The sequence below is a fragment of the Pavona decussata genome, unplaced genomic scaffold (assembly GCF_977016875.1).
Source record: "Pavona decussata unplaced genomic scaffold, jaPavDecu1.1 SCAFFOLD_138, whole genome shotgun sequence".
Classification (NCBI taxonomy): domain Eukaryota; kingdom Metazoa; phylum Cnidaria; class Anthozoa; order Scleractinia; family Agariciidae; genus Pavona; species Pavona decussata.
The window spans coordinates 339886-354814 of NW_028145551.1; the positions used below are offsets into that span (position 1 = coordinate 339886).

The 14929-nt window shown below is 37.4% G+C and overlaps 1 protein-coding gene across 1 annotated transcript; it reads right to left on the reverse strand.

The window, feature by feature from the left end:
- Positions 1-39: 39 nt before the first annotated feature.
- On the reverse strand, positions 40-12859 carry LOC146467092 (F-box only protein 9-like). The gene is made up of 13 exons (XM_085126355.1): positions 12721-12859; positions 11760-11963; positions 11166-11223; positions 10323-10406; positions 9807-9861; positions 9461-9542; positions 8092-8193; positions 5401-5462; positions 4890-4978; positions 3056-3291; positions 2079-2186; positions 1507-1589; positions 40-303 (listed from the first exon to the last, which is right to left on the reverse strand). The coding sequence occupies exons 1-13, from the start codon at positions 12724-12726 to the stop codon at positions 192-194; spliced, it is 1281 nt and encodes a 426-aa protein (XP_084982481.1). The 5' UTR covers positions 12727-12859; the 3' UTR covers positions 40-191.
- Between the last annotated feature and the right edge of the window lie 2070 nt (positions 12860-14929).

Sequence of the window (14929 nt, forward strand, 5' to 3'; positions counted from 1 at the left end):
TTAAGCTTCTAACTAATAACAGTTATTTTCACGGTCTTTGCATAATATTAAACTTGCCCTAACCATTTCATGTTAATAGTATCCTAATTAATGTACATGTACATGTGCTCATGCATGTGTGATGTTTCCACTGAGAAGAGGACACTAGAGTGAGTGCTGAGCATCCTGTGTAGCTGGTAATGAAAGTTTTCCTAGTCTAATGGAGCAACTGCATTATTGCTGAAACTTTTGACAACAGAAAAGTAAAGTGGTGGAAACTGGTTGTTTAAGTCAAATTGTGAGCAGAGAGTCTGACCTGATGACCTGGAAAACATAAGGTAAAAAAGAAAAAAAATAAGCAAACTACACAACAGCGTCCCTCTCCCCTACATGTATATGGAAGGAGTAGCAACTCACACAAGTTTTCAGAAAACAAGGGGTGGGCACTAATCTCAAGCCTGTTAATACCATAAGACAACAGCTGGTACACCCCAAGGATCCCATACCCATGGAAAAGAAATGCAGAGTTGTCTATAAAATCCAGTGCGGGGATTGTGAAGAGGTTTATGTCGGGGAGACGGCAAGACACTTTGGGGTCAGATTTAGAGAACATGTCAACAGTACAAGATGGTCAAAGACTGCAGTGGGTGACCACCTAAGGAACACGAGGCACGCGCTCGATCTTTCTTCCTCTTCAATTGTTGTAAGGGAGAACGACACCTTCAAAAGAAGAATTAGAGAGGCTATTGAAATTCATTGCCAGGCTCTGACATTGAATCGCAACGTTGGATATGAGTTCCTGGCGATCTACTGGGACGTTTTGTCACGTGATATTTTTTCACCTTAATCATGTGACAAAAACGTCCTACACCACTTGACAAACATTCCATGAGGGGATCAAATAAAGCTTGCGCTTGAACTAAAAAAAAAAATTTTTCGATCCTTTTTCTTTGATACACAATAAATATTATAGTTATGAATCAGCTCCATTGCTGTCATGTAACAGTTCATTTGACATTAATAAAAATAATATTTTTGACAGGAAATTTGCAATTCACCTGTGAGCGGTTTTAAATTAGAACTAAAATGAGGGCATACCCTGTCCAGTTTCTGTGACATAAAATGCTACATTTTTAGTCTCCCCAATTAGCAGGGCTATTAAGATTTGACACTCAAATAAAGTTGTTATTTTATATGTACACCATGAATAGGTGCTAGTCTTTTGCAAAGCTGTCCCAGCACTAAATGGTCGGAGGCCTCTTTATGAATGACTCAAGTGATGGTTCCCAATTGAAGGGGTGCTTGGAAAAAGGCCCCAAGTGACATCTGATAAATTGCTAGATTCTCCTTCAAAAAATTGCCTTGTATTCGCTTGTGAAACAAGGAGAATTTGACTGAACATCAAAAGTCACTAAGAGCCTTATTCCGTGTACGCCTTCTATTATTCATGTTGTTGGTGAGTCAGTAAAATTTCTTGTAATGTTTACAGAAAGAACAAGCCAGAGGTTAGGTTTCTTAGCTTTGTACCTGTATGTTGTGCTCACACTGTAATGAAGCCAAGTCAATTGATTATGGCGATGACGTCGTCCAGTACTGCGGACTTCAAATTCCTTGAAAAGGAGTTTGAAAAATTATAAATCAATAAATAAATATTTATTTACATAATACAAAAAAAAAAGGCCATGATAGACAGAGTTAGATGTATACCACATGAAGTGTGTGGTCTGTACAGTACATGTATATTAAGGTAACCAAAGCAGTTGTCTTAGTAAAATTCTTGGGATATGTAAAGCATGCTTGTAGAATTTGGCTAAATGAATTTTAAAAATCAAATTATTTGATGGAAAATATCTTTACAAAGGAAAACGTTTTTGGTAATTGCCAGCCATAAACGTTTGAGAGTCACATCTAAAATAGTAGCAAATATACTGTAGGTCTCTTAATTTGTCTGAGAATTATTTTTACAAACATTCCTACAGAGATGGGCAATTTTTACTAGTCTTCATACAAACAAAATAAACATCTACAAAATTTCCCAAATTAATAATTATTTTAAAGGTCTGTGAGTGTGTATGGGTTGACATCTACACTGTACTTACCATGTGAAAAACTTGCTCCATGATTGGTGGAGGAGGAACCCTGGCTCTTCTGCCTCTTGTCTGAATATGGCCCTCAACTGTTGGCTTTTTACTGACAACAACAATGACCTGAATAACGAAAGACACGATAGAAAAGTAAATAACTAAAAGGAACATTTCTTCTAGCCTACTCCTTCCTTACATGTAACTTTCTCTGTGGCTTCTTCCCTCCATTCCTTCTACAAAAGATTGTATTTTTAACAAAAATTGTGCAGTATAATACAACCAAATTTCTGACTGAAATGTGCAACTAATTTTCCATTCTGGTGTGTGTGAAAAATAATACCTCACCGATGCCTAACCAGTAAACCTAGTCAAAGTTTGTCTCTAAACAATTTAGCCATTTCTCTTAATACAATTCATTGTTTAAAATGTTTTCCAGGCCTACGTGTAAGTACTTGTTGAATGCTTTGCAAACCCTTGGGCATGCCATGTACATGTATGCCAAACATGTAAGGATTGTGAAGGACATGTTCTGAAAGCAACTAAAATATTTCCAGTAAAAGAGTACATTGTAAAGTTACTGTATTAAAAACAATGTTCTTGGCAGTTCTACAGGTGAATAATATAATAATAATAATAATAATAATAATAATAATAATAATAATAATAATAATAATAATAGTAATAATAATAATAATAATAATAATAATAATAATAATAATAATAACAATAACAATAACAATCTTTTATTAGGAAGCTCCATCACTAAGAGTGGTTTACATAGAGGTCCTAAAACTAGATATATAAATTATATAATGAGACAACTAGAAATTATAAAATATAGAGCTAAAATTGAAATATAATAATAATAACATTTTTTAATAATAATAATAATAATAATAATAATAATAATAATAATAATAATAATTAAATGATAATAATAATAATAATAAAGTTCTACAGGTGAATTGAAAGTCAGGGGCTGATCACCAAACCTTGTCTCCAGACACTCTGTAGTGTCCAACAGATACGGATGGATTTCCCCCTCCAGGCTTGAGTTTTAGTCTTGGAATAGCAGTAACAGGCTCATCTGCACTGGTGTGTACTACAACAGTCCCATCAGTGAAGAATCTCATGTAGCGGTAGTACTCCACCAGATGAAACGGCCGGTAGTACAAGTCTAGATTCCTCTCTCCTGGTCTTACGTATGATGTTTTGCTTATGTAAACTCCTGTGGATTATCAAGTTTATTCAAAAATTCAAAAAATTTAGCGAAAAAGAGAGACTGGCCCGCACGTAGCGAGAGCTAATCTAGGCGGGCCGGACTTACAACTGTTTAAGGATAAAATTAATATTATTATTAACAGTTATTGCAATCAAAGACAGAACAAATAGAATTTAGGGGAGGTAAAGAAATCCCGAGTAAAGTTAACGAAAAACAAAAATTAATGAGTTGCAACTAATTGGCGAGACCTACAGTGTACTATAATAGTGTACTATAACAGGTGATAGCCATTTCTTTTAGGAAGTGATAAATCTCGACTTACATCCAAAGTGGATTGTCTACTTTCGAATGCATTGTTGTACGGCAAAATAAAATATATCATCATACATCAGGATAACAGACTCTTCGCATGGTTCCCAAGAGGTTCTGAAGCCTAGTAAATAGTTTTCCTGAATGTAAAACAATTCATCTCTTCTCGTTTGAAGCCAGCTTACATGAGTAATGAAGCTGAAGTAAGAGATTAGTGAGCATTCAAGCCACAAAAGAACCTTTAAGGCATCCAACCACACCTTGTTTACAAGATCCGATCGTGGTGCGATTTTCTCGGATAAGCAGTACTGTTGGCCAGCGGATCTATCCAAATGAATTTTGGGAAACAATATGGCGTCGACATTTACGAAGGATCACTTATCGAAGTTTGTTTTAGTGTTTTTTCGATAATTTTTTCGCCACGCGTATGGATTATCAGGTGCCATTTTTACGCATCATCTTTTACTACTTTCCACTGTTTTTTTGGGCCTCGAGAGTGCGTTCCCAAGAACGCGTTCTAGCGTTCTCTTAGCGTTCCAGTAACACGTTCCCTGTTAGGTTTCTTTTGTCCGGACTGTAATTTTTAGCTTCCCTTAGCGTTCCCTTTGCGTTCCCTAAGCATTCCCTGAGCGTTCCACTTTGCGTTCCCTAATTTTCCAGTAACGCGTTCCCTGTCAGGTTTCTTCTGTCCGGTACTGTACAAGCCAACTGGGAGCTGGCCCCAGTTGTTCAAAGGCCAGATAACTTTATCTGCTGGATAAGGCACTATCGGGGCCTAAAATATACTTCACGTTAAACGTTGTCCAAGGTTTTCGTACACTCCTAAACTAGACTGTGGTTAGAGTGTGCATATTTGCTGTACACAACGAAACACTGAAATCTTTGCACAGATTGAAACTGTCGGATAGTGACTTATCCACTGGATAAAGTTATCTGGCGTTTGAACAACTGGGGCCTGGTCATTATATGTGAATTTGTAAAATACCCGTTGAGGTGAGGTGATGGAAGTGGAATTTAATTAAGAAATACATTTACATTTTATTAATAGTATTATTATATTTGAACTGTGGATGAATGAAAAAGTGTATGACCATTGCAGTTGTGAATATTAAGTAGTTGCCAAAAGAACTTAGCCTCAAAAAAATTCAGGCTTTATCCACAGTTCAAATATAATTATACAATGAATAGCCTCACCTCAACAGGTATAAATAATTATTATTACTTATTTCACAAAATGACCAGTTCCCACTTGGCTTGACAGGAGATGAAGCCACAAAGAGAAAAAAAAAACATACCAACAAACAAAAGATGTGGACGGTTTATGTACATCAGTCTCCAAGAGCCATTCCACTGTGCAGGGCTCCCGCAATTAACACCCCACAGCCTTGAAAGAAATAAAAAATAAACCATGATCTTAGGTGAGTACACGCTAAGCCATTTTTGTCTACTTCATGCACGAGGACTACAGATGATGTTCACTGTGATCTATGGCAAAATAATCCTCAAATATAATTGGCTCAACTGTCATTGCCTATTTTTGATACATATAGAGCTGTAGTCCACAAATCAAATGTGCACTGCATGCTGTTACTGTCCTTGAAAACTAAAGTTTCTAAGTTTTGTAACTGCAATAATTTAGCTTCCTGTTTATTTACATGTAGAGCTGTCCTACTGGTCAACAATTTCTACACTAGGCTGCACCTCATTGACTGTGTTTGTTGTTCTTAGAAAGACTGGCTTCATACAGTGTATTCTGAGTGCACTCAGGATGGGTTGCAATATTTATGCATGAACATGTACATGTACCTTTGACAAGCAAGTTTCCAAATCTCTGGATCTCTGGCACAGGCATAAAATCCTTTACAAACCTAAAAGTGATTTATGCAAAATAAAGAATGATATTAATATTATTGCTCCCAGTTACCAAAATTTCACTTGGTGAAAAGTTTGATACTGCACATCATTCTCACAAATTTATGCATAGAAGTTATTTAAAATACCTTTCTGGGTCAACTAAGAAGACATTATACTGAAATGTATATAATGATAAATTATGTCAACATGGCAATCATTTTCGTGTATACTATGTAATGTACAGTACCGCTCGAAACTATGGGACCATTTACCGCGAATTTGCCTCGGTCGATTCGCGGTTCTGATCTGCGGTTTCACCTAGGCAAAACCTCGTCTAACCGCAATAAAAACCTCGGTTTCACCTAGGTTTTTTTCGGTTGACTTAAGCCGCGGTGAAAGGCAGGACGCGGTTGGGTTTGAATAGGTTATTGTTCACTTTGTTTTCATGTTCTTCGAGGACAATAAGCGAACTGTCGGGTTTTAGGTGTGATAAATTTCACGGAAGCGCACTCGCTCTCAAGGGAAATAATCAAAGCGCTCTGTGAGCGAACTCGTGAATTGAACTGGTAAATGTAATAATATTTCAGATTATGCCAAAAATTATTTGCTTAACGTGCAAGACAATTCATTAAACTTCACTCGCACAATTCCTTTCGATACGCGAAGCAACGCAAACTGCAAAGGTCAGTGAAAGCTCGAATGCTAGTCGACGAAAGAAGAGAGCGCTTCCAGGTCTTTTTGAAGGAATTACAATGGAACTAGTTGGGCATAAGTGAAAAGGCACTACTACTCCCGTTGTGGCTGAATAACAAACTGCAAGCGTCCAGGTTTCCTACCAAGAATCGCCGTAAATTAACTTACCATAATTTTTTTTCCGCGTTGTGTTGTTGCGGAATGAAACTTGATACACGTGAAGGAATTTGGTTGCCTAGCACGGGACTAAAATCTTCCCGCTGTTTTCATCATGGCACGGTCCTTTCTACGTCCAAACGACGGCTTCTCTCAACATTTTAAAACATCGGAAGGGGCTTTTCACTTTTGCTAAAGTTGCTGTTTTCGTTTTATCCAAAGTAAATATTAATAGAAATACGTTAAGCGTTGCGGTAATTTTCCGCGTTTGTGTTTGCTCCAAGTGAATCGATCTTGTCGCTCACACTCGATACCGAATCAAATCTATTAGGAAGTTTTAGTTATTTTGAATCCGGATTACATTGGCAATACATTTGGAGGGATTTTCACTTTGTTTTTCTCCGCGTCCGTACTGAAATCCGATTGCATATTTTGAATTGAGCGTCGCTATTTCGATTGAACTTTGTTGCGCACTTTACATCAGCAGGAAGGGTTATCAGGAGGTTTATCAAACGAATAGAATATCTTTCTTGACTGTGTGGCGTAAACAGCAAGAATTAAACTGAAAGTATGTTTTTTGCTCTGTGATCATTGCCTGTAGCGTGACAACAACTGAACATGTCCCAAATGCAGAAAAAAAACGTTCGTCAGTGACTGCCAAACGAATTGTTATCGGTCGTTCGGTTTCCGATTCGGTGAGTCTTTACAAATTCTTTTGTTTGAGGGCTTCTTTTGGATGAATGGTGAGATAATGTTTGACAATACCCTGACAATAGTAATTAGTCATTATTGTATTTTTACCAAGGCATTGCCGCGTCTAATTTCCCACGGCTTTCGGTTGCTTTCGTCTTTGCCGCGGTTGCGGTTTTCGTCCCACCGCGGTGAATTCGCGGCAATCACGTTCGGCAAAGACGAGGTTTTACCGCGTGCAAATGGTCCCATAGTTTCGAGCGGTACTGTATTTTTTCAGAGACAAGGTGCAAATTATGTGCGTGAAAGGCGTGCTCCTTTGGTGAAATCCAAACATGGGCAAGGACATAATGGAGTTTTCTTTTTTAAGGATAACTTTTGTGATTTTCATTTAGGAACACCAAAATATCAAGAAAATAATTATTTTGTATTACGATGTACATCAAAAGTCACGCAACTACTCTGACTTGTGAATTTGGCATACAGTGTACTATTAGCTTAAAGTAACTTAATGTGCAATAATCTGGATACTGTTTGGAAAGTAGTATCTTTTAATTACATGTAATCTGTTTGTGATTACTACTTAGCACCTTTTGGTAGATCAAGTTTAAATTGTATGACTGTGAAGTACATACGGTACTCTTTATGGTCAAAAGGTTACAAGAATAGTGGTCAAAACACTGATCCCTCTTTAAAACTTCTTCCGGTACATTATTTTCTTCGAAGCTAACCAAAACCATTTCCTAAAACTTAAGCCTGCAACTGCATTCATTTTCTAAACTGGCATGAACTATCTGAGTGACCATTGTCATGATCCCTTCTCAATGGAATCCCTGGATCTTGAAAAACAAAAACCCATAAAATCTTGTTTTGGGTTGTTCTCAAATCCTCCCCCCAGATGCATTCAAGGGGTTTGTAATTTTCTTTTTAATTTACGACTTTCCCAAACAAATGGAATTTATCCATTTTGGGATTTAGATTTTGACCAAAGAGACACACTGTACTGTATAGTATGTAGTAGGTGGACAAGTACATTATTTGCTATTTTCTACATCTGAACAACATTCACAGCCTTGGTCGTTGCCAAACTTTGCTTGCCATTACCCTTGCTAGTTGATCCAGTGATTTCATGTCCAACTCCATAGAGACCACCCACTTAAAAATATACATAATAAGTTCCAGAGGAATGGCTGAGATGTGAGTCATCTGGAAAAAAAAATATGAGTAAATAAAAAAAAAAATTAAAATAAATATAATTTCATTATTGATTAAAATCATCCTACTGGGCTTATAGTATCTTTACCCATATTTAATACCTTCTGTTGCTGTTATAAATGGCTCTCGCATATTGATAGCCGGTTGTCAGCTCTTATGCCCGGAAAATGGACAGTGAAATACTGTCGCCAAATGCTTAGAGTTTGAAAATGACTAATGAAAAGACTAATAATCAACCGTTTCCATTGTTTTTATTGCAATGGGCCTGCTTAGTTACTTAACAATTTATCCTGCGAAATTCACTTTTTTTTTCTTTTAGAGAAGCTAATAAAATAAAAAATAAAATAACATGGATAGCAGACTTCCTTTAATGACTGATTACTTTAAATTGTACACTGTACTTGTGGAGCTGGATTCTCTAAAGCCTAAAGTGTACATATGACAGAATTTTTGTTGTTGTTGTTTATTTGTTTGATCTAATCTTTATGTTGTTCTTGTGTGAAAATGGAAAAAAAATCCCTATCAATATTTCTTCCTTGCATTTGAGGAATATAAAGGTTCAAATTTCACTTCTGGGTGGTTGGGTATGATACCATGCACGATGGGAGACTGGGGATAGTAGAGCTGTGATGTCAATACAGGAATGCTAGTCTTGTGATTTCTCTATTCCTCAGTTGTTTTTCATGTGCAGAGGAAAAAAATGTGTTGACGAAACTATCAATGGGGTTGAATAGAGAAACCGCCAAACTATAAAGAGTTCCTGTATTGACATCACAGACATCTGTTTAATAGTTTTTCCACCCGTCATTTTGGCTTCAATAGAAAAGAACACTGACTCACTTGCCTCTAGATTTCTCTATTATGATTATTGTTATTTACTGTTGCATTGTAATTGGTCAGGAATTCAGTTGTGGGCTGCAAATGACTAGAATAAACTATTATATCATTATAATTATAATTATAATTGTAATTATATTATTATTATTATTATTATTATTATTATTATTATTATTATTGTTATTATTATTATATATAAAGATTTTACTGTTTTTTGTTTTTATTTTTATTTTTATTTTTATTTTTATTTTTATTATTATTATTATTATTATTAATACTATTATTAGTATTAGCATTATTATTATAATTATTGTTATTATTACTATTATTATTATTATTATTATTATTATTATTATTATTATTATTATTATTATTATTATTACAGTATTGTATGTCTACACATTATCCATTTATAACCTACCCTAGTCTCAAAGTGTGGCTGACAAATTCCAGTAACAGAAAGAGAATTGAACCTGTTGGTCAAGTCTGCTAAATAAGAAATGCTACAAAAAAAAAAAAAAACAGAGATGCAGTCAGCAAATGATGTTATGTTTTAAGTGCAATTGCTCAGTAATTTTCCAGATAGAGAGATTTGACAGTTAAGAAAATTAAATTGATCATAATATGTTTTAGACATGGCAAATAACTGGCAAAGGTCTTGTCAATGGATAATGTTTGGGACTAAATTAAATACATGTAATGCCTTGAAACCCATTACCAGAGAAAAATGCAATGAACATAATAAAGTGTACGTGATGAGTACTTACTCAAGTGGTTCCTGGGATACCTGGATGCTTGTATCATCAACACCATCTTCATCTTCTACAAATAAGTAACAAAAATTGACTCACTAGGTCACGTTGAAAATGATAAATAAATGCTTTATCAATTGAAAATGATTTTTAATTTACCTACATGCACATGTACAGTGTACATGCATGAATTTATATTATTTTGGAATGGTTCGACAGACAGTAGCAGCTCATTTAAGTGCTGTGTTAGAGATCAACACAAATAGCAGACAGCAAGTGAGGACCATCTTCCTTTGCTGTAAAGGGCAGGGATTGTCTTTTTTCTTTTTTTAAGGCAGATTGAAGGTCATATGAAAAAATCTAAGAGCTTTTGCACCCAAAAATATCAGACCTAAAATCACCACTTTGGAGACTTTTACACTAGCCTTTTCAGTTGTACATGTATGACCTGACTCACAACACATCACCCATGGCACAACTTGGTAGAGCATCTGACCAGTAATATGTAAGGCTGTCAGAAATCACACATACCTGGTAAAAAATTATTGGTAAAATCTGTGATTCTTGACTCAATGTCTGGAACAAGCTGAACAGCTTGCCGATAAAAGTGAATAGCTGCAAAGCAAGAAAATTAAACACAACACTGATCGTGATACAGTACACTGTGCAGTACTTGCCAAAATTCTGAAATAAAAAGGGGGTAATTTTTCTTTTTTCATGCCAGAATGGAAATAATAAAAACATGCCTCCCTGTCCCTCATTTCAATAAGTTGTAGGGCATCAGCCAGACTTTTTACCCAACTAGACAATCTACCGTATCAGTATGTACACACAATGGCCAATGTTGTTTTTTTCTTTTACTACTGTGCTCAGGGCTCCTTGTGAATTAGAACAGACGGTGTACAGTGTATGTGGAAATAAAGAAACTTGAAACTTGGTGTCAATGTTCAAGAACTTTGGGGGGTCAATAGGTGTGGGTCTCTCCAAATCTTCTTACATTTACCATTTATTCCCCAAGATCAGGAAGCTAGGTTTCTTGGGCTTTGACCTGAGACCATTCTCTTGCCTTGAAGACTGACCATGATGTCTTTTTAAGTCTACATTGTACAATGTACTTGTATGTCTGTCTGTTTGTTTGTCTTGGGATGGACTTTTATTATCAATGATTTTAGTGGCAACTGTCAGGAACAGAATACGGCTGGTTGCTAGCGACTGTAAATGTTTTTCTAGCAGTATAAGATATATAGGCTTCCGACTCAAAAATAAGTTCTTTTACAAAAATACAGTGAAGTCAACTTCAATTATAAATTTAGACAGTCAGAGACATTTAACTGTCTTTTGTTTCTTATAATTACACCCTACCATGGTTTTTACCTTCATAAAGATTTCGACTCCTCTCAGCAGATACGCCCTGAAGGAACAACTGCGTGGCCTGTTAAATAACAAAATATGCAAAATTCAACCTCAACACATACTGTATTTTGTGCCACTAATGGTGATGGATCAGAGAATTAACCTACAACCATAGTTCAAGTAAATGGGAGACTGCACAAGGCAAAGGAAAAACATTTCACCTCACAAGGAATTGAACTCATGACCTCCAGATTTGATCACCGTTGCTCTACCAGCTGAGCTACGAGGACACCAGGGGCAAGCTGTGGGCAATTATGGTGGCATCAGGCAATGCACAAATGTGAAGGGTACAAATGAATGTTGTGTCGTTTGCACTAACGACACAAATGATGGATCAGAGAATCAATTCTACAGTGTACGTTGGAGTACAAAGTGAACCCCAATTGAACCCCAAATTGGAATTGTTAGTTATTTTATTGCAGTTAGTTTTCATGCTTGACTTTGGTCGATGACCTGCATTTCAGACCAACAAGAGACTGACACATTAACTTGATGACTATCACATGTGATAAATTATACACTATTAATAATAAAAAAATATACATGTATGAGTACCTTTTCCTCCAGCGTTTGTGCTGCATTAACAGAATTCTTTGTCGTCAAAAGCAATGGAGATCCGTCGCGGCTTGTATGAGGTGGTGACTCTGTTGTACATGTAGGTGAATTTCGAGATGAGCCACCTTCAGTTACTGTCCGTCTGATCTCTTCATGCCATTCACGTCGAAATGACGCAAGCTCCTCTTCTAGTTTTCGGTCATCCTGCAAACAGTTGTTGTCGCAATTTTATTGTTGATTAGCGTTTCTTGGTTAGGTGTTCTTAAGAGCAGAATATTCATGTCACTTTTACCGACAATCCCAACATAATTTTTCCCTTGTAAGAGGCCGCAAATTTTCTTGAACAAATTTGAAAATATAAGTGTACTGATGTCATTGTTGCTTTTGTTTTTCTCTCTTAGTTATTACAAGTTCCTCAATCAAACTGGATTCTTTGGAATGTCCCAACTCATTATTATTTATTCACACCAGCACCTCTCTACAAGAACAGAAACCTCTATTTGAAGGTGGCCTTCAACAACACAAGACTTTATTGTACTTGACCTTAAGCTGAAAAACTGGTTTATATACTCGCTATGAATAATCTTATAACTGATCATAACTAGGCTGTCAGAAAAGAGTTATAACTGTACGTATAAGGCTTACTTAGAGAAGAACGATGCCTGCTGTTTCTATCTAGTCGAACTTTTAGTATCGACTGTTTTGTAAAATAATTAAATGACCTAATTCGACAAGTAAAGTATCAAATGCTTTTTCGAAAACTAGTTCGACACAGCGATGTTTGACACCATCACTTGTCTACACGTTCGTCAAATCAAGCAAACTGCACACCTCCGATAAGCTTACAGATAGTTGAAAACTGCAGAAAGTACCACAAATATGACCAAATGCTTGCAGGAAGATGCAAGCTTTACAGTTTATTTGGTCGTAATCGCATGGCCAATTTTACATCTGCTCTTACCGCCATCTTATAGTGATATCGTGACGCCGCAGCACATGATATGTTCCCGTTTGCCCATAGCAGGATAGAAGCAAACCGATTTGCAGTTTGATGTGCTCCGTCCGACCGCCATGTTTGTTGTAACTATCTCTACTTGTGGTGCAACATTTCATAGAACAAGCCTTATGATTGGCAGAAAGAATAAGCCAATCAATTTAGACAATGGAACTAGGCGCAAAGAATGGGAAGATAAAATGTGAGCAAGATTTTCCCGATAGTCCTATAATTTGTGGATAGAGTAGAAACATAATTATGTCAAATTTAAGTATGGAATTGTGCGGAAAACTTTCCAAAAGCCTTGGTTGGAGTACATTTGCTCCACTGGATAGCGACTTATCCAGTGGATAAAGTTATCCGCTCTTTGAACAACTGGGGCCTGGTGATGAGAAAATAAGAGAAAATAACCAATCAGAAAGAAGATGAAGGAAAGGCAGTGATTTCGAAAAAAGAAAAACACAGTTCCTCCGCAGAAATAGATCAGCTGAGAAAACGTTTGAAAAATATTACGGTAAGTTGGCTAGAATTAGATTATATGAGCTTACATTCCATGACCTTTAAAGGGGGACAAGAACATAGCTTTCTTAGGGCTGGTTTTCACTGGCGACGGAGTCGGAAGCGGAGTCGTAAGAGCGCTTATGACCTAGTGGAAATCAAGAATTGGAGCCGTAAGCGGAGTCATAAGCGCGACGGAATCGGAGTCAGAGGAATCAGAACGTTTCCATTTTCTTCCGACTCCGCTTACGACTCCGTCGCTTACGTTCCGCTTAAGCAAAGCTGTTTTCACTAGATCATAAGCTCTACGCTTCTGATTACGACTCCGACTCCGACTCCGTCGCTAGTGAAAACTGTCGAATTTAAAGTGTCAAATACATCCATTTCAAGTAGATACGAGTTACGCGCGCCTTCTCTCCCCCAGTCTTTTCTCGTTTATTTCTCCTCGCTCCAGTCTCGCTGCGCCATGAGCAGGCCATCTCAACTAACCAGAAAGGGACTGATTGCAGTCTAGCGCGTCTTTTAACATGTTAATATAACAATAAAGAAAACAAATGAAAATAATTTGAACAAAATGCTCCCCGTCTATGATGATAAATCTGATGATGCTGAAAACATTATATATGACGCGGCAGCGTCTTTCCCTCCCATGTGGGACACATTTTCTTAAACGTGCACGAGGCACAGCCTCGTTTTGGTGTGAAGCTTGTTTTCGTCCTTTAGCGTCATAAAATTACTGTCTTCGTTCTCTCTCTACTCTGACAGAAGTCTTGAGCTCGTGGATTTCTTGACATCTTTTAGGTTGATGCCGATTACTTCAAGGATTTTCTTAACAATGAAGGTCTACATGAAACAAATTTATGCAAGGCTGGACTGCGTAGAAAACTTAACACGACAGCGACATGATAGAGACCAAACCGAGAATCAACAGAATGCGGCAACCGTGGACAGCTGTTTCGAGCTGGTTGGCTCTCGTCAGAACGCTGTAGCACAGCAAAAAGCAATCTCGTACCCAGAGTCTTCAGGCTTTTTGGTCAGCGGGGCAACGCCGGGAAGACTCTGGGGACATCGAATTTTATTACCGCAGGATTTTCTGCGGTAAAACAATGGAAACCGTTACGGAACAGCGAATCAAAAAAATTGAATTTTTTCGATGTCCCCAGAGTCTTCCCGGCGTTGCCCCGCTGACCAAAAAGCCTGAAGACTCTGGGTACGAGATTGAGCAAAAAGTAGAACACCAACGCGAGTCGAGTGTTCTACCAAATGCACGTGGTAGCCGGTTTCGGATGGTCCCAAATCCGTCCCCCGGGGGGGGGGGTACTCCAAAAAAATTTGGGTAGGGGTGTGCGGCCCGCTTCCCAAAACCCTTACCCTATTTATGACTAAAGTTTTGGACCGTAGATCTTTTTAGATCCGATATGCTGTACCTTTTAACATGGTTTGGCCATGTACCTGTGAAGGAAAGTTTTGCTTTTCTCATTTAACTTGACGACAGCGACATGATATTTCAGTTCTTTTGTTCATTGTTCGTAGTCACGCGCTATGACGTGGACGGATGCCTGAATTTGGGACCATCCGAAATCGGCTACCACGTGCATTTGGTAGAACACTCGACTCGCGTTGGTGTTCTACTTTTTGCTGTGCTACACCGTGCTGACGAGAGCCAACCAGCTCGAAA